The following is a 23618-nucleotide window of genomic DNA, read 5'->3' as shown; positions in this document are numbered from 1 at the left end:
GCTACCTGATCGTTTTCCCGTCCAGGGGAATAGTCCATGTCCTCTGTTGGTTGACGGAAGAACAAATTAGAATGATAACAAACATACAAACATAAAATAAAACAACAAACTCCCTTGCCTACGCCTGTCCCAAGCACCGGACCCTAGCACAATGAATTACCCAAAACGGGTTGCATGATTTTGACACGTCATCTGTTGCGGACTGAAAGTGACATTAAAACTTCTTTACGTTTTGTAGTTTCTATCGAATTCTAAATGAACGTTTAGTTTGTTGTTAAAAAACTCCTACATACAAATCCTGTTCTCTTGAAGAGTATTCAAATCTTTAGTTGGTTTTTCTGAAGGAATACCTCGGACATGTCGTGGATCACCGTGACTAGGTCCCCGAGGTCTGAATAATTCGGGTAAGGGAATTACGGGGTATAAGTGTGACTCAATAACTCAATAGTCATCAGCAGGCCAAGCAGTTCGTCTGCAGCAATCGCCCTAAGCTGTAGTACTTGTTGCTCAACTCCGGGTAGGCAAAAAGGAAATTAACGGTGAGCAAGGCGTAGGGATATTACGGTACGTGATTAAACGATTACTGGCTGATCTACCGCCGTGGTAGGGACGAGTCTGGCACGTGTACGGGTAGCTTCCCCAGCGCACGTTTGTCAAGCCAAGCATACCAACTTAGGGAGGTTGGCCAAGATTGACAAAAAATTCCAGTGCTCGCCGTTATCGTGACACCACTTGTTGTGAACGAGAAAGACTCCAGCATTCGCCATAATTGTGGTAATACTTGTTCGGAGCGAGAAAGATGTCATAATGCACGGTCCTCAAGGATATGTCCAACAATAATACTTCCAAAAAATAATGAGAAGCTCACGCCAATAGCAAAAATGACGGAGTAAAGGTCTCTGCGGCAGTCAAGAAGCAGCACATCGGCTGCAGTCGTGGAGATAAACTTTCGTGATGGTCATGAAGGTTGCGTACAGCTTCCCACTTTCAAGTCTTCCTGTTAGTGTCAGCTTTGTTCATTTTTTTTCAAAGGTTTGCGAAGTGGGCAGCGAGCGCCGATGTGTGTAAAAAGGGCTCGATTTCTTCGGTTGCTGTTTAGATGCAAGTTCGAATACAATGGAAATCTTTAAAGAAAGCGGATGCGCTTTCTGATTGAGATATTTGCGGAAAATTCCCCTGTCAAGTCGTGATAGCGTTTGTTTAGTGCGTGTCTTCTTCCCAAAATGCAAATTGACCGGAAGCGATGTTGCACCAGGTTGTGGTGTAGGGGATCAGTTCGCGATAAGTATTGGGCAAGAGAGGCCCGGTGTGACGCCTTCCAGAACTTCATGAAAGCCGATTCTTGTTTTTTTTTTAAGTATCATTGAAGAGACTAAAATCAGCAACTTTCTACCAGGTGTATATCATTACTGGTAAGGGTGGTGAAGTGATTACCAATGAGTCATGGATGTTTAGGGGGATGAAAGTTGGGATCCAGGCTATGTCCGTGAAATGTGATGGTGTATTGGTTCGTAGTAGGTTGATTGATAATAATGTTGTGTCGGCACCAAGGGCTTTCGTGGCCGACAGATGACTAAAAAGACGTCGCCGGTCTAATAGCCTCTGCTCTGGCCACATATATTTATTCGGTCAGTATGCCTGTTGGACAGTAGGGAGGCAATTTGATAACTGGATATACATCTGTTATCAAGTCGCATTCTTAGGCTGCAGTTTCGCAAACAGAAATTGAACCGCGACTTGAGCTCCAGCAGCCCTGCGAGAAAAAACACCACCAAGAGTGGAGGAGGTAGTCATTTTATTCCTTTAGAAAATTTCGTGGGTAATCAAAATTTTAACACCCCACTATGTAGGAGCTTGAAGCGTTTTCAAGATATATAATCTGTATTCAGGAGATCGTGTGGAGGTATTATGGCAGTATAGCAAATTCAGTCTGCGACAAACGTCCGATTCTCACCCAATCAATTTCAAGGTCGACCCTAATGGCGTGCTTGTTTGTCGCTTTGTTCGTATGTCGCAGAGCTGCTTTGAGGTTTCGCTGTTTAATAGTCCCGCTCCTTGGCCCCGCTACTCTTCTGTCGCGTGGTGTCTTGTCATTCTGTTCTTTTGTGACGGGCCGTTTGAACTCCGTGCTTAGCGGTCGTTGCCACTTTGTGCTAAGTAGCCAGGCCTTGCAGCTACGAATCCAATCAACTACAAGTCCTGCAGCTGATGCGATTGTGGTATAGTATCTGCAATATTCGTACTGTCGGCGAAACCCAATCGGTGCAGCAAAAAGTGTCGTCGCGGAAACATTTAGGAGCAACAGTTCCCATTGAACAGTGGGCCAACGTTACCAATGCCGTTTTTTGCGTAACATATTTGCTTTGGTTAACTGTATTCGAACTTCACGCGCCTCTCCTTTCTCATTACGTTCATTTATTTTTTTATCACTCCTCTTTCCTTTTAGCCAGACGCCACTCTCTCCACCGTTCTACATTGCTGTTGTTGGACGCAAACAACTTACCGGGTTTTATAGATACCAGCACTACTTGTGGCCTGTGCAGAAGCGGTGATTTTGTCCTAGGAACTTGACGCAAAGGATGAGCTCCACAAAGTCTAAGGCTTCTAACAGGCTCTTCCGTGATGCATTGCTCATGAATGGCACCACTTCTTTTTCTTAGCCTCCGTGATTACTTTAAGGGACCACCCTATCAGTCGATGCTACAAAAAGCGGTAATATAGTAAGCGGAGAAGCTGACAAAAAGAAAAGACAAATGTCTTAAACATTTCTTTTTCGTATTCATCCGTGGAGAAGCAAGGCGGACAGGTGCGATTTCTAGGACAGGCGATGCTTTTTCCCAGAAGCATTGCGTCGAATTGCAGCTTCAGATATTCCGGTAAAGTTCCAGTAGCCGCGGGGGCCCACACGCTTTATGATGAATGCTGTGATCATTTTGAACACTTCCGCTACGTTTTCCCCAGTCTTTGCACTGGCCTCGAGGAATGGAATACCAAGATCTTCTGCGAACATCTGGAAAGGAAAAAAAGATTATATTATTCGTTCGGCTTTTGATTCGAAAGCTCCTCGACTGCATTTCGCTTCTAAATTGAGAGATCTCTAGAAACAGTCTGACTTCATGTAACAAGATGCTTTAGTTCAAATATGTAAATATTGCCTGCTAGACGTGTACACGAAACAAAAGGTGCGTTTGATGCGACATTTGAACTATGCATTCGCACATTCTCATCAATTATGTAATAAACAAATTTCTAAAGTTCAATAAAGATCATGTATTTCCTGCTGCGTGCGCTGCCTTTGTCAACGCGGTCATACACTATGCTCACTATCACCACTAAACTCCTGTGTATGTGTTTTGCATGAAGCCAATACAAAACTCCGGAAGCAATTCGAAAGTAATAACCAGTACTTACTAACAGTACCCAAGAAACGTACAAAGCGACTGGACATTTAGGTTTCACAAGAATGTCCCTTGCTATAGCAAAAGAGGTTGCTTTGAATCAGAAACCAGATGCATGAGGTAACCCAGAGCGTTCTATCTCGGACCATCAAGCAGAACACTGTCATCACTATTTTTATCCTTTTGGGATCTGTTCTATCTAGGACCATCAAGCGGAACACTGTCGTCACTATTTTTATCCTTTTGGGATCTGAGCAAACAAAACACAGTGCGAATGCGCACGCAGGAGTACATAATATGAGTTTCAGTATCTCTCACAAATGCTTATTCATTAAGCTGAATACATCCTGAATGAATATCCTCCCCGTCTAGAAATACCGCGACGAAGTTTCCTTACACAGTGAGTTGTGCAAAAAAATTTGATTGAAACAGCCTACGTGCTTGTGGTAGGGGCATTTGTCCTGTGCGGTCCTTCCTAGTCCTGAAAGTACAAGTCTTCCGTGGCAATCCCGGCTGACGTAACGCTAGTCAGAGGGGCCCAAACTGGCTACCTGGGTGCCGAACGCTCATAACTGGGGTTGTTTTAGACGTGGGGTGATGTACAGTCACGTAAAAATGACACACGGACATGAAAATACGAACGATAACACGCAAAAAGCGCCATTTTGTTCCGTCGAAATGAAATTGTCACGTGGCTTTACTACAGGAACAAAGATTGAAAGTGTGTCCTTGCAAACATACCACTAGCGAGGTGTTACTTTATCTTCCCTATTCATTTTGTTTGATTCCGTGTGTTCTGGTTCATATCTTCGTGTTCTCATTTCATTTGTTCATGCCTGTACATATAGTATCTCCCATACTATATACACGTTGGGATTATAGCAAGACTCATCTATCGCTACCTAGAACATAGGGTACTAGGAGTGTAATGCAGTGGTTAATTTAAAACAATTTTCTCGAACGCAATTTTTCAAACAAGTGCCACTATGATTTCAAATGAAAAATGTGGAAAGGGTATAAAAAGAAAACTCTCTTTGCTCTGTTCACGCTTATACGTCGCCACCCTTACTGACCGTTTCATATACTGAGGTATCATACTGAGCAAGCAAAGAGATTTCGATTTTAAAAATCCGGTTGTGCACCCCGTACGGATGGTTAACCAGTGAAGTTGTAGCGAGCGGCGATTGTTTTCAACAGTCACGTTGGCGTTGCTACTTTCGCAGCGCTACCGCCAGTGCCTGCGTTTATCGTTTGAGCTTTGCGTCATGCAGTAGCTTGCCGAACGCGTGATCTGCTTCCAGAGAGAGTACTTCTTGCTATCTCCGATGCGGCGTCCCTGCTTTCAGGTGTCGCTTGAGGCGAGGGGGTAGCTACGTCTTCTGTAAACCCATTAAATCACTGGTCCCTAACTTCTAGCTCCTCTTCAACCGGGTTTTTTAAATGCAGAGCATTTCTTAGCCTCGCCTGTTCCTGCGTCGGACGGTGTCAACAGTTTCGCGTCCGCAGCAGGTGCGCCTCTCCTTCCCTCCTCTCTCTCAACAGCAGCAAGCGCACGCATGCGTCGTAGTCAGCCCGTTCGCTCCGTCGCGGTCTCGGCGTAACAGGTGCGTGATAGCAGCGCGGTGGGGCGTGGAAGGGCGCGCGCTGCTTGCGCATGCGCGCTCTCCCCCCCGTACTGCTCTCGCTCTACTGCGCGCGCTGCAAATATAGCGGCTAGCGGTCGCTCGTGTTTCAGTCACTGCGTTGCTCCTTCCTTTCTTGGTTGACGCTCGTGCCCACGTTTACTTGTGTCTGTATACTCCAGCATCACGGAAGAAGCGATGGAAGCAACACTGCCTTCAATCAGTACTGAGGCCCCAATGCTCTGCATTTACTCGTGTTCCCCTCGCTGGAAGGCGCGGGAATTTTTTTTTTTTAGAAATGCTCATGAGGTTGCGCCGGAGAAGTTTTCAGTGTACACGGGCCTGCTAGATTTTCATTTATCGCGACCATTTAAAGCTTTCATCAGAAAGTCAGGATAGACCGAAACCCAAGCCATCGCTGTGGCCTTGGGTTTCGACCGAGCGCCGCATTTTGCAGACGTGGTGGGGATTCCCGAAATGGTACCAAACGGAGCTTCGTTGCTTGCGTCACTTTTGCAGCCAGCTAGACTCCGATATGACAAAGATAATGGTCAAAAGTTAATCAATAGTTAACCAAGGTAATCAATAGTTAATTATACAACAATTGCTTAGCAAAGTCTAGATGTTGCACACCGTTCGCAATAAACGAATAGGCTCAAATTGTGAACCTACCTCTTTTGCACTGTGATGTTAGCCCTTCTTGTACACGTTTCAAAATACAAACCATAAATTTCTTCAGGTTGTACATCTGTACAGCTTTTATATATATTGCGGCCTTTTTTGCCAAAGTTTTAACTCTAATTAAAATTGCAAACTGATTGATGCAGTGTTTATTGTTATCTTTTATATTTTGTTCAACTTTTAGGTTTTGCTTGCTGGTTGCGATGTGGGGTCCCGTGGGTTTAGAGGCGATGGTTTAGCCTAGTTGTCGTATAACAGCTTTTGTCTTGGGTCTCTGTTCTTATGTTTGCTGTGACGCCGGAACTAACACAGGTATTATTATTCTAGCTTACCTCCTTTCGCAAGAATGAAATTTGTGGCAAAACTCGGTACACATGCGAAAGTGCGAATGGTGGTTTGCGGGAAAATTATCATCAAGAGATCGTCATCCCCGCGTCGCGGCTTGTTGAAGTGGCGAATGAACACACTTCCACCAGAATTTGGAGCTTAAAATTATATAGGCTAATCTGCGTGGCGTATCGCTCATCTAACTGCGGTAAAACCGCCACCATAGGTGTGTCTTCCTCTATTAAAGAAGAAGTACCGCCGATGCGGCATACTTTTTTCCTTTTTACGGGCCTTTTTTCCGCTGCAACAGTTTCGCATGTGCGATAAATGTGGCTGTAGGAGAACCTGAGGGTTTCAGATGTAGTGGGCGAGAAAAAACGAGGCTGGAAGCCGCGTATCTTCCGACTCAAAGTGGCGCTTGAAAATAGTGTCTATAGTTCGTAGAGTGCACGACAAAGGATATTGCCTCACTAGGAATACCCACACCCCGCCATGGTATGCGGGAACTTTTGGAAACACCGCGAACATCATCACGTAGGTTAGGTTATGTTAAGGTGAAAATGTCTTTCCTCTTACGGCTTCCGATAGTGGATGGGCGTTCGGAGCAAACGCCTGTCCACGAAACGAGTTATGCTCTTTCTATCTACGTCTGTCCTGTGACAATTTGGCAAGGTGGGTGGGTTACCACTTGATCCAGTTTTTCCCTAAACACTTGTTCGCTTCTGGCCCCAGTTCAGTAGACAAAACATGCGTTTACTAGACCAGCCCACCCCTGTGAGGCTTGAAAACGGACTTTGGGTCTCTGGTCTGTGATTGCTTCGACCGCGGCCAAACCAGAAGATATCTGGCAGGAAGCGCTGCTCCATTTCTCCTGCTCGCTCCTTGCACGCCCACATTTTTTCATGCCGAGAAATAGGGATGCCGAAGAGTGGCCGGACATCTTTGAACGCGCAGTTTTCTTCACAGAATTGGACGATCGCAAACTCATAAATGGCTGTTTCACTCACAAGTATGCCACTAAAACGTGTTTCAAGAACTGTGAGCCTACCATAAACATCTGAAACTTTGGCGGCGCCTTAAACGCATACTGGTGCGGTGCAAGAACAATGCTGGCCGAGTTCGTCCTTCATTCAATAATTTTCTAGGTGGCTGACGCCGGTATTCCGTGGGCCGGCGGCGGCGGGGGCGGAGGCGGTGGCGGTAGTGGTAGTAGTAGTAGTAGTAGTAGTAGTAGTAGTAGTAGTAGTAGTAGTAGTTGTTGTTGTTGTTGTTGTTGTTGTTGTTGTGAAACTTTAACATTTGGTTTAGGGTGTGAGCAGCGGAGGCAGCAAGGACCACCGCCACGTCCACGGCTTTAACCGTGACGGTTTCTTGGGTTTCTCGGTCAGTGCTCCCCTAAGCCTGCTCCCAGTGAGAGGAGAGGGGAAAGGTGTAAAAAGGTCACGCGGACACTCACATAGGGAGTGGAAAAGTGTGTCCAGCGCGCCACGTAAGGGGTAGTGAGGGGAGGCAAGTTGGTGTTGGTGGGTGTGCAAAAGGAGAGTGGGGTGTGGGAAACTGCGGGTTTGTAAGAGCCGCCACATGTGAGCGGACGGCGAAGTAGGTGAGCGGCCAGGGAGACGTAGGTTCCTGCGGAGGAGGTAGAAATTAGGAGTTATGTCACTGTACGTGGCAAGGATCGGGTGGTTAATTTCGGGGACGCCGTGTGTAAAAGAAACGGGAGCCGGGGATATCACTGCTTTGGCGTGTAGATGAACTTTGTTGAAGTTTTCTCCTTTTTGCACTAGGCTGCAGCACAGTGTTGAGCACAGACATTCTGGATTCCAGAGCACTTTCATGTGCGCGCTGTTTCGCTTTCTCATCGCACCCATTCTACAGTGGTGCATTTAGCGACGTGATGATGACTTCAGTGAGGAAGAGAATTGCGTGCCTCAATCAGTTGGTGGTGACAGTGATTCGACAGAAGCGAGTGACGAAGGCCACGACGGCGTTGGAGACAGCACAAGGCGGATCATTACTCGGTCAGCTACGCATTTTATCAAAGACAAAATGGATGGCAAAAGGCATTTCCTGCCATCTAGAGGTCTTCACTGTGCATAGTTTTATTCAGAGGCGCACACAGCTGCTCAATCCCGGTGGAAAAAAGCAGGGAAACCGGCAGTACCGCCGCAACCTCACTTAACAGCTGGTGGATGATCGGAAGGCTCGAGCCAAAAAAGCCAGAAAGAAAGGCCATCTGCACGTATGGAGTGCGAGGAAAGGCTATTTGGGAAGAACCATTTTATCTACAAGCTCCCAGGCCACAGCAGCAAGGACTGTGCTCTTCGTAGCTATAAAAACGCAATAGTAGCAAGGGCAGAAACTAATGTTCTGCAAAAACGGCAGTAACAACCCTGGCCTGCACCCAGGAGACTGCTGTGAGCGGTTTCACACACACACACACACACACACCTCAAATATTGGAAAAGGAGTAGCAAGCAGAATACAAGAGAAAAAATAAATATCCTGTGAGTTTTTCTTGCACAGTCTGTGTTTTTCTTCGCGGCGCGACAGAAACTGCCAAAATGGTTGCGGACCAGAACGGCCGGAAAGCGGGTGCAATTTCCGGACTGAAAAGCCTTAAAACTGTACGTGCATAACAAACAGAAGCTCATTCATGGTCAACAAACAATACCAAGGCAGAGAAAACTCCATGTTGCAACAAAAAATGAATGCCATGTGTTCCAATGCATCGCAATGCCAACACAATGCAACAACACAAATGATGTTACATATCATGCTTCAACTCTGGCACTGAAAGCCTACATTTTTAGGCCTGCCGCCATTGTGACAATAACTGTTAAATGTCTACCGATAATTTCACGGCAGCCATTAGAGATTGCCAAGTGCCCAATGTTTCAAATACCCCGCTACAATGAACTCTACTTGAATGAAATTTCTGCATGAACTGCTTTTATTCTCCATAAGCTTGCCATAGAGGTCAATACAAAAAAGTTTTTGCCATAACGAACCATTTTTTCAGGGTTGTTGTCACTTCAACAAACACTTTTTCTCAGTGGAGCTGGGTCAATTATTTATGTGGGATGAAATAGGCCACCTGTAACTTTCCGTACCTCCACGGAACATTCAATAGTACCGTGAATGTAATGTGGATGTAATAGTAACGTGGGCACACGTTATTCACTGAAAACGTGTGCCCACAGCAGTATTCATAGACAAGTTCACATGTGGATGCATTGTTTGGTAGTAATTGGTAGTGATAGGAATACGGCTGGCTGTCTTTAAAAAAGGCAGAGGCCCTATTTCCCAAACCAGAGCTGCAGCCAATCTGTGTCCACTCAAAATCCCGCGAATGTGCGCTGTGTCATGACGCATGCGTTGTGAGAACCTGTCATTGCAATTTTCCTCCAACCATTCCTCAAAGACAAAAGCAAAAAAAAAGTTTTTCACCATTCAGTCTCGAACCCTTGCACACTCGTCTTCCAAGGCCAAATGCCGCTGTGCCGTGCCACGCCAAACGCGAGGAGGGCTTTCGACAACCCAGCAGCCATCTGCAACTATAAGCTCAGTGGGCGAAACTGGCTGTACGGAAATATGTTCGCTCGCCGCATTTCTTCGCCCAGTGATGTGCTCTTTGCGAACAGGCAAAAAAGAGTGGTAGCTACTGGTACCCTTTTTATCCAAATAAGCACGACGAAATTGTGGTACAATCCTTTTTAATAAGGACTGAAAGGTTGCAGCGTGCCGTCAACGATGTGATTAATAAGCGGGGTACTGCAGATATCGCCACAACCAAATTTTCGCTTTGACGAAATTTCTGCTGCGTCCCTTCGGTTTCGTTGTCGAGGGGTTTGACTGTAAATGGCCCTCGAGGCCTCCCTCACCTGCCCGCTACTGCTGGGCGGCGATGCGTCGCGGTGCGCAGTGGCTTTGCAGCTCGAGGCGGGGAATGATGTTCATGGAGAGCAGCTCCTGGAAGAGCAGCTTGCAGGCGTACGGGATGCGCAGCGTCGCTATGGTCCCCGACGAGCGGCAGAAGTGGCACCACTGAGAGTAGCCGAAGAGGCCACACGTGCGGCACACGTCCACCTGCAGGGCAGAAAGGGGGACACCCTCACACGCACATTCACACACACCTCCCAGAGCACGCCATAACTCTGCGTACGCGCCACTTGTGTTAACAATGTTGGAATTCAGCTACAAGCATGACAGAATGATCAACCTCAACCCTTTAAGAGCGATTAAATGAACAATGTGCTTTTTCAATACGAAAGCCCTTTGGTTTTCGGCTGAAATAAGTACTAACTGCGGCAGTTTATGATGATTTCACGAGATAGATTTTTCTTCAATTAACGCAACAAATGCCCAATTTAGTAACTATTTAGGCATCATGTGTCTCGGTATTTGCTTACGCTGGACCTCACCATATTGCATCCCATGCGGCCACAATATCGCAGTGCCAAGACTGTTCTTATTCTTTGCGACGATGCTCTAGAACCCTTTACATTTGAAAAACGTGTTCCTCTGCCTTCCTTGAATGAGACTACACAAGACAGCTTAGTACCCATAAATGATAAAGCTGCTTGCACTGGTCATTCAATGTTTGCACACAACTGCACCAAGGGCCGTTCCCAGAAGGCCACAAAAAATAATGCTATAGGCAGCCCAGGGTTATCATAGAATAAGAATCCCATTACAGCCTTCAAAGGATGCAGGGTATGCTTTTAGCTGCCCACCAACCTTCCGATTCTAAATGAAACAACACGCATCAGACGCAACGACACCTGGCCAGCTACGTTCGCAAAAACAACATGCAAGTTTCCGACCTTTGCAACATGGTAAGCAATTCTAGCTGATGAGAAACGTACAAGATGTTGCATGTCCCCCCTTCGCATTTCCCTCCACCGTGCTTGCTTGGGGATGCTGTAACCTCACCAAGCAGAGCCTAATGTTCTGCTAGTGTTCTGGGCAAGAGTCCACGTATGCCTCTTGGGACAGACATCACAAATGTGTTTTTTTCGGAACTCAACACAATGAGAAAGAAGAAGCTCTAGTGGACACAGAGCATGATGATTGGCGGGTCAGGAAACACAAACCCTAGTTTTTCAAAATGTCCAAAAATCGGTAACACTTGCACTACCAGCTTTATTTCTTTCCTGCAGGCTCAAGGTCTAGTAGCATTTAGGAAAACAAGGATTTTTTTTTTCTGTACACGAAAGAGAAACTTTAATTGCCTTATGACCTGATAATTGCCATATTTGTAAATAAATACTTGCATTACCATCTTCATTTTTTATTTCTATGCTTCTGATGTCCTAAACTGTACGAAAACACACAGAAAAGAAATTTTTACCCAAAATAAAAATTCCATGGCTGAAAGGGTTAACCTACCTCTCCCCAATCAGAATTGAGCATTTCACTTAACATCCAAGAACCTCCTTATCCACTCCTTTTTCTGGTTTCCACCTCTTCAACCCGTTCCCCATTAGCCATTCCCACTTGACCACCTGACGCAGGATACAGGGAGTGAGAGCACTCAAGAACAGTTCCACGTTAAAATTCTTGCTGTTAAGAGGCCTTCCTGCATGCCCTGTCTCAGAAAACTGGGGGGTGGGTTGTGTAACACAGCGACATTATCAAACCCAGTCATTCTGGAGCAGATTTCGGAGCAACAAAAACTTCGCTTTGGAGCACTAAAGGTTTTTTTGTAACATTGAAGCAGAGCGCGTTGGAGCAAACAATGAAAATTCCTCGAGACACTCAAGTCTGCTTACTAATTTCAAGGCCAAAGCATTATGCAGGCGTGAGACTTGCTGAAACAGATTTTCGGAGCAGCAAAATCTCAATTTTAGAGCAGCAGAACCTTGGTGTGGAGCAGTTAACAACAACCTTTAACACGCCATCTTAGAAGCCTAGAAAAATCAGATTTCCAGCAACTTGGGGGTAAAGTACACCTTTTAATCAGTTTAAAGGACAAACAGCCTTTGGAGAAAGATTTTTTTAACAGGATATCACAGCGTACGAACTGAACTACCTTCTTACCAACTTCATAAATTTTATCGAGGCTGTATGCATTGACAGTGAAAAGAGCAGTTAAAAATACCAAATTAAAAAACGCCGCAATCGTGAGGCGTGTTTATTATCACTTGAACACCGAAATTTTTACTTTGAAACTTTTGACTGCCGCACGAACAAGTGTACAGCCACCGCAAAATTTGCGCAAAGTGATGTGACTGTCGTTTCCCCCAAAAAGCGTCCCATTTCAATCCCAGAGGTTCACTACGATCATAATTTGAGTAACGTTGCCATGTTTAGCGCATTCGCTTTTGGCATTGAATTTCACTTCACAGGCATTAAATATTACTACTCCTGTGCAATGGCGACCTGTCCCCCTATCGGGCGCTGCCCGAACACGTTGCGGCAATGCAGCCTGTGCCGCAACTCTTGCCCTGCGGCCGAGCCGTTCCTGCTCGTTATCAAGCAGGGCAGTAAGTCGGCATTCTGGAACATCGCCATGAGCCCAAAATTTCACTCCACAAACCCCGACTATTGGCGCACGCACTGTGTTTCACACGGTGAAGTTTTCGATTAACTCCACCTATCGAGCAGCCCAACTTCAAAAGCGATAACGGCACTGTGCAGTAGCGCAACAGATAAAGCGACTAAGCTGGAACCCAGCGGGATGAATAACCTAAACCAACGAAAAAGGTCGGTTAAGCACACTGGACGCCTGAAATATTTTTCCCAGATATCGGGAAAGCCGTTTCTGTGAACCCGGCAAGACGGTAACCGTGTTCCAATAGAAGCCATTGTTTCATCATTTCACCATCTATTTTCTGTCATTTGTGTGTTTGTGTGAGAAGATTAAAAAGGCGACCGGAATGCGGACGACGAGGACTTGGCCAATCTAACCATACCAAGACGGCGGCGCCCGGTAGTGTTTTTTTTTCAGGGATACAGCACACCAAGAACTGCCACCTTTTGTCAACTTGCGCAATTAGTTTGTGACCCGAGCTGACAAGTATTTTCTTATGGCACTTTGCAGTGGTTTTTGACGAGAAAACTTTGGACACGCACAGAATATAAAACGTGCCATCCGAAAATGTCTTTTGAGAAAACGTTCTCAACATTTTTCGCTAGCTGATCCCCAAGTTTTTTGCATAGACTGATCAATCCATCAATCGTTTAATCAATCAACCTAACCACTAAAAACAACATCACCTTGAGCCTGCATGAAAAATCTTGTCAAGCTTTTTCCATATCGAAACTGATGTGAGCATCGAAATCCTGGCGGCTCAGGCAGTTTTAGAGCACTTTGGCGCAATTTTCGCTACTTTTGTGCTTTTGGAGCAGCCTGGCGCAGGAAAACAGATTTGTATCAAAACTGCACACTGTGCGCAGCTGTCTGCCCCCTGCTACTTCCCCCCGGTGAGACTTCATTTCGGCTGCATCGTGGTTGCATGTCTTTTTTCCCTTTTAAAGCAAAGCTTTCAAATCTCGAGTGGTTTTGCTGTCGCGGTAAATTTGACCGTCATTTGACCGCAGCTGCGCCGTATCCTTGGCAACGCATTAAGTGATTTGCCGGGCCGAGCTCTGCCGATGACTGCATTCGCTAGGCGTTGCCGCCGCCGCAACTGCCAGATTAGCTCATGTGCTCTCCATGTGCGTGCGAGCTTGTGTAAAAGCGAGGCTCGGACGTCTTCTCTGAGCGATGCACAGGTGCTGGAGTCTCTGAGCTGTCGTCAGAAAGCGGCGTCTGACCACCCCACAGACATCACCTGGAGAGCCGTTCGGAAACGCCGAACGCGGAGCGCCAATCGTAGACAAAGGCCGGCTTTGGAAGAATAGTATAATAATTACAGCTAAACCAAAGGTTAACCAATTGAAACCAAGACTTAACCAGTCTAAGCCAAGCTATCGCTTTGCATGTCCCGGGTTAGCTGAGCTTAAGCCGCCGCATTTTTTTTATTTTTTCATCTTTTGGTACAGGTAACCTAGGCAAGCAAACTGGCGACCCCTAAAGCCTCCATGTTCGCCAGAGAATGTGACGTCAGTGATACAAGCACCGGGCTAGCTCTCGTTCCCCCAATGGCAACATTCCGTGGTAGTGTGTACAACAACGCCGGTTTTCCGCATATGGGACACTGAAGGCTTCCGCACTAAATTGCCACAGAGCATTGCAGTGCCACGCACAACAATGCAATGCTCCACACTGTACAAAGCAATTAAAAAAAGAAAAAGGCTTGCACGTCCTACCTCGCAGGCGTCGCTGGAAAGCATGAGCCGCTCCAGAAGCAGCATGCTGGCCCCGTGCCCGATGAGGCAGTCTCGCTCCATCTCTCCAAGTCGCAGTCCACCCTCTCGACCTCGGCCCTCCATCGGCTGACGGGTCAGGACCGCACGAGGACCACTGGCCCTCGCATGCACCTGGAGAGGAGGGCCACAACGTCGGTCCTTACCACCGTACACTAAGGGACAGTCTACAAAGACAGCACTGTGTGAGGTCGCAAGTACAATTCCTAGACATGGCAGCTTCTTCCTTTGAAGTGGTTCGGGTTTCGATTCTTGCCAGAGATAGTACCAAAAAATGGTTAAATCAATCGGCAGTCCTCCCTTACAGCCACGTTGTAGCCCAGTTGCAGCTGCCGCACATAATTGTAATATGTACGCACTTCACATGCGTAGTTGGTTACATTTCTATCCCGCACAGGCTGCCCCTGACCAAATGCAGCCCACAGCGAAAGACAGCAATTCAGGCCCCTCATCATATTCTGCCCCCCAGAGCAGAGACAGGAATAAAAGCAATGCCCACACGTCCTGAGGCTGAGCCCCTTGGTCATGGCACAAACTGTCTTGATCACTGTCCCCTCTCCTGTTTAGAACGTTCGCTCTTTCCTGTTTGGGCGCGAATTTATTACTACCACTGCCCAAATTGCCACGAGGCTAACGTCACCCGCGGGCCAAGGAGACGGGATGTGAAACTTGATGGGCATGGTGAAAGCATGGCTCTGGGCTACGAAAGGTCCAGCCCAGGCGAGGACAAGGCCTCTTGCCCTCCAGCCACACACTGGTGGTGCAGTGTAGACTGGAGAAGGCTTTGGCAGCGGTGGCTGCAAGTGCTCAGGACTACTGCCGTGAACCTGATGCCCTACAGGTTCAGTTATACCGTTTCAACATTGGGTTGCTACCTTTCTACAGGTGCCACTTGTAGCATTTTCTTAGAGAGAAATCAACATAATGTTTGTACTGAAAGTAATTGAGAGCTTGGTTATTGCTCTGTATGTACATCACTAAAAAGTAACCAAAATTTCTGACCGCGGCGGCAGCATTTCGTTGTTTTGTTCCTCCCTTAGGTCCCCCTCTATCTCGGGCAGCGCGCTCGCCCGCGTATTTTCTCTGCTCACGTGTCTTTGCGCAGCCTGTCGACGCATGTTTATCATCTTAGTTGAATTGACGTTTATAAAACGCCAAAACGAACATAATCGCGACACAAGGGCCAAAAAACCGGCCATGACGGTCGGTTCAAAGTATGGACCGGCAGCCGGCCCGCTGTTTAAAGAACCGGTCGGGCCGGTCCAAAACCGGGCAGGTAGCAACCCTATTTCGACATATCTTTACCGGAGCTCTTTCCCTGTCGTGAGCATAAGGAACAGTTCCTTTTATTAGAGCTCATCAATGGGTTATCTGGAATGCACCTGTTTACAACATCAAGGTACCCTTGAAATAGCGCTATTCAGTATATAGTGTTAGTCACCCAAATATTTGGCACCCTAGTTATAATAAGCCCATTTCATTGCACGTCCAGAAACGAGCACATGCCATTTCCTTCCCACCTATCATGAAAGGGCGTCCACATTCTCGTCGCTGTTCTTCTCATCTCACACAAGCACACAAATGGCAGGAAGCAGACTGTGAAAAGATAAACCAATAGCTTCTATTAGAACACTGTTACTCTCATGTCAGGTTCACAGAAACAGCTTTCCCAGCCTCTGGGTGAACATGCATGCAGCTGGGTTCCCGTTTAAGCGCGAGAAACCCGACTGCCCGCCATGAACTAGCCCCGATGCAGCAGCAGCACCTTGTCCATGACCATGTGCTTGAGCCTCTGGTAGTAGACGGGCCCCATGAAGACGTAGGCGGGGAGGGACTCGCCCGTGGTGCCCGACGTGAGGCAGTCCTTGCCCTGGTAGTTGAAGCCCCGGCGGACGAGCTCCTCGCCCACCTCGGCAACCCGCGAGCCGCCGAAGGCTGTGCCGTAGTGGAAGCGGCCCGTGAGCGCGCTGGCCTTGCCCGCCAGCAGCTCGATGAGCTTGCCCACCGTCATGCGGGAGGGGAAGCCATGCGGGTTCATCACCAGGTCGGGGCAGATGCCCTGGTCGTTGAAGGGCAGGTCCTCCTGCGGGGCGATCAGGCCCACCACCCCCTTCTGGCCGTGCCGGCTGCTGAACTTGTCCCCGATCTCGGGACGCCGCGTCTGCCGCAGCAGCAGCTTCAGCAGGAACGACTCCTCCGTGTTGGAGGTGATCAGCACCTTCTCCACGTGCACGGGCTCCAGGCCCTTGTACAACAGCGGCACCTGCACGCCCACACGAGGATAAGGGGCAAAGAGGGCACATGTGTCTTCAAACAACCTTTGTGAAACTTGCCAGTCTTGCTGCTTTTTAAATGCGGAGCATTTCTTAGTCTCGCGATGTCACTCGTCGATGTTGTCGGCGCCGTCCACACGCTCACTGCGCATGCGCGTCGCCTCGAGGCGCAGGTGCGCGTCTCTCCCCCGTACCCTCCTCGCTCTCAACAACAGGTGCGGCGGTGCGGGAGGAGCGCGTGTACCCCGTGCGCTCCGTCGCTCTCAACAACAGCTGCGGCGGTGCGGGGGGGGAGCGCGTCTGTGCGCGCATGCGTCGTAGCTACCCGTGCGCTGCGTCGCGCTCAACAGTAACGGCGGCAGGGCGTGTACACGTGATAACGGCGTGGTGGGTGCGTGGAAAGTTCGCGCGCTTGTGTACGGAAGTGTGCGCATGCGCGTCTCTCCCCCGTACTCCTCTCCCTCGAACGCGGGCGGTGTGTATATAAGCGGCGGAGCGCGCGTTCGGAATTCAGTCAAGGGCGTCTTTGCTTAGCTTTCGCTTGACTTGACGCTTTGCTTGACGGCACCAAGCAATAAAGACAGACTTTAACTTTACACTCCTTGCCTTCGCTTCTCCTTCATTCAATAAATAAGAATAATAAAGACGAAATAACAATTAAGCATTCCCAAACCATACCCAATTACGCAACATTCACGCGATACCCCCACCACTCTGCGACGCATTTACTCGAGTTCCCCCCGTGGGAAGATGCGGGCGGGTTTTTTTCACGCCCATTTCAAACATGCCACTATTTTTTGAGTCAGTCAGTGAGTTCCCGAGACAGTCAGACATAAGTGGTCATTTTCTGGAGGAACAATAGACAAAACAGCGTCAGTCATAAAACTCCAAATCTTCATACTTTCTAATACCCCTGTCACACGGGCACTTTCAATTGCAGTTGAGTCGATCCGGATCGAGTCCAATCCGGATCGGGCGCTGCTACATGGCAGTTTCAATCGCAATCAAGCCCGATTTCACTCGAACTCGATCCTGGTTTCTCAAGCGCGATTGAGGTTTCCAAGCACGATCGGACAAAAGCGGTGATACTCTCGTTCCCGCTGGATATATAATGGCACAGAAGATGACAGCTTCAACTAACGCCGCAAATGGCATCAAATAACTTTACCCAAATAAGCGTGCAGTAACATATATATGGTTACGCATACCTACGGCCATGCAAAGTTACCAGACGCCGGCCACGAAGTACATTTTTGGTGCCGTCTGGCGTACGTGAGTGCAACTGTTGCAGCTTTTCAGTCGGGATTGAAACGTGCCATGTAGCAGCGGCGGCGCATCAAGCGCGCTCGGAAAGTCAATCGTGCTTTCCTTCAATCCGGATTGAAAGTGCCCGTGTTACAGGGGTATTAAAACAATCTCTTAACTTTAAGCTGTGTGAAATTTGTCAGTCTTGCTGCTTTTTTTTCACGCCGATTTCAAACATGCCACTATTTTTTGAGTTCCCAAGATAATCAGAGATAATTGGCCATTTTCTCGAGGAACAATACAGAGAAAACAGTGACAGTCGTAAGACTCTAAATCTCCATACTTTCTAATACTGCGACCACTGTTGAATGCACCAAAGGAAGTGTTTTTTTCACATCGCTTGGAAGTAATTTTACAGATTAAACTTAGCGGCACCAGTGGCAAGGAATCATTTCGAATGTCCACTTCAAACACCAAAGTTTAATGCAAAGACAAAAGCCATGAATGCAAAATGCCATTTTGTTCAATTTGAAAGAATTAGCCTTCGGTTTCATTCCAGCCATGAACCATGTTTTTTTTTTTTCAACAGAAAAAAATCCACGAAATTATGAAGGCTCCCTCCTGGCCCTTGTGCAACTCAGGGACCTGCACTCACATCCTTACGAGGGGAAAAGACTTGTTCGCTGTTAAAGAGGCAATGAATAGAAAATACAGCTTTGTTCGATTTGAAAGAACCATCCTTTGGTAACTCACTCCCTCAGCTCTACGCCAGGCCCGAAAGACGCTTGTCTAACCGAAGGAAACGCAAGAAATTGTGCAAAACTTTCGAATTTCTTGCCACACTGACGTAATGTGGGGAGGGGTGATGTGATATAGGCCAGCAATAAAATTATAGTTATCAGTGTTAACTGCGCACTGCACGTTAGCAATCAAGCGATACGATCGAACAGAACCGGAGGCCCACTGCGCACAACTGTCCAGCCACGTTTCTTGGCGGTATCTGCGGTTGGCAGCCACCCCTCGTACCAACAAGGTCCCGTGACAGCACAGAGAAATCGCCAAGAGAGTCTTCACTGCTTAATACGCCGTCCTCAATATCTCGATCATTTCTTTGAGGTCTGTGATAAAATTGGCACAGTAATACCTCATACAAGAGACGCTCAAGGGACCCGGGGAACGTTTTGTAACCAAGGTCCCTTGTATGCGATGTTGCTAACATGGCGAACATAGGAAAACCGGCCAAACCGTTTTCATTTTAATGTCTCTTATAACCAAGTGTCTCTTGTAACGAGGTTCTACTGTACAGTCAAACCCGGCTATAACGACCCCGGATAGAGCGAATTATGCAATATATCGAACAAAAATAATTCAGTTACGGAAATACATGGGAAACATATCCCTTATAACGAAGTTCACATCCGATATATCGAACTCTGCGTGCCTAGAATGGCCGCCGAAATGCATGGTCTCGCAGCGGCGATTGAGATGTGGATTTGCCGCGGCCACGGAGCAAGAGCCGCGACTGAGGCACTGCGTCACGCACGGAGAGACGTGACGCCCGACACTTTCCGTAACTGTTTCCGACGCGCGGGACTAACGACGGAACCCGCCCAGTCAGCGAGTCCGGACTAAGACAGCAGCATCGGTGAACTGTGGGAAGAGCTCGCCAACGTTCCCGATGATGTCGCAAGTGAAAGCCGTCCGACGCTTATTATGAAGCGCTTGCGGCAGTCGATGTGCTCCGCCAATGCTTCTTCGATTTTCGAGGACGCGGACTCGAACTGGTGCAAATGATGTTTCGTTAGGCAATGCTATGCTAGTTGAATCCGCCAAAACGAAAGTGAAAACAAAAATCACCGCTTTTTTTTTTCAAAGTAGGCAGTTAATGCGGAAAGTAGCTTTATTGCTTGCAATAAATAGATTATTTTGGGTATGGTAATGGCTATTTTACTGTGTTCGTTTCTGCATGCAGAGATGGCGGAGTAGAGAATGGGGGGGAGGGAGGCTCCCGCGGATTGCGAACTCGTAATAATGAGCTCATTATAGGCGGGTTCGGTTATATCGAACTACTGGATATATCGAACTAATCGCGGTGCATATTGCAGTTCGCTATAAACGGGTTTGACTGTATTGGCATGAGGAAAAAGCAGTCTTTTGATGAATAAAGCTTGTATTTTGTCTTCATGCCCCGTTAAAGCTTTCAAGATGGTAAGCTCCAAACAACGGAATTGATTTCTAGTGTACACACGTGAAGGGCCCGGAAGCGATCCCGACTGCAGCCAGCCACGTCGATGACCCTTTCACTGTGTTACCGCAGGTACATTTGTATGTGGAACGGAACTTGCAAGTTTTTATGTGGCACTTAAGCGCAACACTGTCACGCTTCTCACTGTTCATCAGCAAGATCTCCCAAACAACAGCCAAGCTTCCTCTTTTTTCTCAACTGCTTCCTGGCGGAAGACTTAAAAATACCCACGATTACCGGCACGCTTCCTGGCACAGGTATACAAATGTTTGCCAGTCATTACCTTTCTGCAACTAGTATTGCAGGTGGCACTGCATAGGAGTGGGCTATGCCCTCATCAGTAATACGCTGCTGGCTCAGACTGCACCAGCTGCTAACTGAATATGGTCAGGGCAAAGTGGCAATTGGCCCCGTTTGAAAATGCCAAGAGCCGTGCCACACGTACACGACGAATTACATTATTCGGGCAAGCCATGCTACACGCAAAAACACCAAGGCATTAAATGTATCAGGCATGATGGTGATAACTACCACAAAGAGAAATGCACTCATATTTTAGAAGTTTTTAACGAAGAGAAAAACGTCCTACAAGGGTTAAAAATGTTTTTTTGTGAAAGAAAACGTTATGAGAAATAGTGTTTTCTAAAAAATGGTGTTTGCTGTTTCTAAAAGTAGCTTCAGCAGCTGCCGTCGCCTGCCAGCGGTAGCCAAAACCGAAAAATTCAAAACGATGAGTAACACGATGTTTGGCCTTTTGCCGCTGCTTTAGTGAACTTAGGTTTTTTCAGAACTTTGCCACCAAGAGTGCACAAAAAATCATCTTATTTCTAAGTTCAGCTAGGTTTCCGTGTCAATAATCTGGTGCTGAGAGTTTCATTGGTTTCATTTGGTGCTTTCCGCGTTTTAAAGTAGGCAGATTTAATGCGTTCGAGAAGGCGAATGAGATCTGCAGAACTCCTTAAACCCGAAAATGACAGAGCGAATGACGTAAGATTTTTGCGTGTAGCAGTGAATTAATGGCACCCAAACGTAACGCATTAAGCACTTGATGTCATTTTTCGTGTACGTGTGGCATGAAATGTGCTACCTCTGACATCAACAAAGGGGCTCCCACACTAGGAACAGCCTCTGAACGTGGTGAGCGTTCACCTATCCATAAAAAATACCAAACTGGTCATGAAGTCACACGACAGCATGCCCAGGCACAGCCTTCACACACAAGATCCAATCCAATGGAGCGTATACACAAGCCAAAGCCCTTCCATTCAGAGAGATGGTACAAAATGATGCGTTTACCGCAGCCATTTACAACTGTATAATACCCTCCTGCCTATATCAGGACACGTTTTTACAGTCTGTTACTTCCCCCCTTGTACCAGCACCTTACTGCAAGTGTGGGCCCGAGAAAAACCCACCGTAATTACCAAGGCCGAGTTTCTTGCGCCAATCTTTTACTTGGAGAATCATTTGCTTTCCCGTAGAAAAAGCTTACTTCACCATACCCTGAATGCTCCTTGAGAACCTCCCAGAGACCACCGCCCACCCACCTCCTTGTGCTCCGCCTGCACAGGGGCCTTTCCCGGCTGGGCCACCACCGTGGTGGCCACGGGAACCCACTTGTTGACGAGCACCTGCTGGTTCTCCACCCGCACCCCCGCTGCGGCGATGCCGTCCAAGTCGAGCGCCTGGTGCTTCCACACGGGCTGCATCGACTGCGCGTCCAGCAGCGGGCCCATCACCTTGTCGCTCGTCTGGTTGGCGTACCTCTTGACGACGCACTTCTGGCTCCGGTACACCTGGCACCGACCGAAGCCCCTGTCGATGGACGCCCGGTTCATCACGATGGCGTCCTCGATGTCGTAACCGCTGTAGCTGACCACGGCTACCGTCGCGTTCTGGCCCGCGGGCAGCTCCTCGAAGTGGATCAGCTCTATGGTGCGCGTCTTCACCACGGGCCGGTGCGGGTAGACCAGGAGGTAGAGGAGCGAGTCGATGCGGCTGCGCTGGTTCAGCCCGATTGTGCCTATGGCCTGCTTGCCCATGGCGCACTGGTAGGTGTTGCGGGGCGACTGGTTGTGGTGCGGGTAGGGGATGATACCCGCACACACCCCCAACAGGCTGTAGGCCTCGATTTCAAGATGCGTCGTCCGGGGGCCAATGTCTGACTCGCGCAGCGCGATGTAGCTGTCGTTCTCCTCGTTGACGTCGAGGAACTCGACCACGCCCTTGCGGAGAAGGTCGTTGAAGGAGAGAAGGCCGCGCGTGAGGTCTTCGATGTGGTGAGTGGTCAGCTTGGGCTGGCCTTGCTCGACAATGATGTACGGGCGGCACATTCGACCGCCGTCGGACGCCACATACACACACCGCTGGACGTGGCTCGTGTAGAGCGAGACGAACTCGGAGAGGTGGCCCGAGCGGCGGAGGATGCGGAGCGTCTTGAGGAGGCGCTCGTGGTCTTGGATGACCCCCTCGATGTTGCCGTTGAGGAAGACGAGGTAGACGGAGGGGTCGGAGAGCTCCTCGCCGTTGAGGAGGTGCAGGCCTTCGACGCCCTGGTTGTGAAGGAGGCGGGCGATGAAGCTCTCGTCGACGTGGGTGGTTATGTGCGTCATGAGGGCCAGGTTCTTGACTAGGCCGCACGCTTCGCCGTCGGGCGTGTCGCTCGGGCACAGCATGCCGAACTGGGAGGGCTGCAGTGAGCGGGGGCCAGAGATCCTGTACACCTTCTCGAGGTGGCTGTTGACGCGGGTCATCATGCCCAGGGCCGAGATGTAGGACAGCCGGGACAACACCTGCACGATGAAGACGCCTTGCAGCACTATGGTGGTATTCCTAAACTATGCAAGTGTTACAACGTGCACGCAAATTGCTCTGGGAAAGAATAAAGCATTTGCAGGCAGAAATGACAGTTTTTGGGCATCTGCAGGTTTTTCACATACTGTTGCATTGTGCCACTTCGAAAGTTGTCGGTAAAAGTACTTAAATGGCTCCCTTCCAGATTAACTTTGAAAATTTCAAAGCATTCTTAACATCACACATTACAAAAAGAAAAATCGTGTTTTTAGCAAAGTTTCCTTCACGTAGAGTTTTACAATGTCTGACATTGATCATAATCCTTAAAACGCTTTGACATGAGTGGGCTGATTAATTATACCCAATTTCGTCCTAGAACCTTTTTCTTCATTTGCAAGAGGAGTGTAAAATCGCAGCATCCCAAACTTCGAAACTATTTTTTCTGACTTTGAAATTTTGGGGGGCACGGTAAACAATGCTGCACATGGAATAACTGTTTTAAGAAAAGAAATGACAGAATAGATGACCTGCATCAAAGTGAAGGAGAGCGTTATTTGATCGATTGATTCATTGTGGGGGTTTAATGTGCCGACACTACGAAGGCGATGAGGCGCACCATAGTGGAGGGCTCTGAATTAATGTTGACCGCCAGGGGATCTTTAAAGTGCGCCTAAATCTCGAACACACGGACACTTTCGCTTTTCGCCTCCATGAGGAAGGA

General features: G+C 48.0%; 1 protein-coding gene across 1 annotated transcript in view; it reads right to left on the bottom strand.

Annotated features, from left to right (window-relative positions):
• Positions 1–1652: 1652 nt before the first annotated feature.
• Positions 1653–23618, bottom strand: part of LOC144149123 (DNA-directed RNA polymerase III subunit RPC2-like) — a 33075-nt gene continuing 11109 nt past the window's right edge. Inside the window, exons 3-7 of the mRNA XM_077680661.1 lie at positions 21652–22896; positions 16107–16604; positions 14285–14455; positions 9913–10117; positions 1653–3010 (exon numbers count right to left, since the gene is read on the bottom strand). Coding sequence (XP_077536787.1) covers positions 9920–10117; positions 14285–14455; positions 16107–16604; positions 21652–22896 — 2112 coding nt within the window. The 3' untranslated portion in view covers positions 1653–3010; positions 9913–9919. The remainder of the gene's footprint in view (positions 3011–9912; positions 10118–14284; positions 14456–16106; positions 16605–21651; positions 22897–23618) is intronic.

Source organism: Haemaphysalis longicornis, unplaced genomic scaffold, assembly GCF_048455015.1.
Source record: "Haemaphysalis longicornis isolate Haplotype H1 unplaced genomic scaffold, Haemaphysalis longicornis Haplotype H1 scaffold_8, whole genome shotgun sequence".
Taxonomy (NCBI): domain Eukaryota; kingdom Metazoa; phylum Arthropoda; class Arachnida; order Ixodida; family Ixodidae; genus Haemaphysalis; species Haemaphysalis longicornis.
This window is presented reverse-complemented; position numbering and strand designations above follow the sequence as displayed.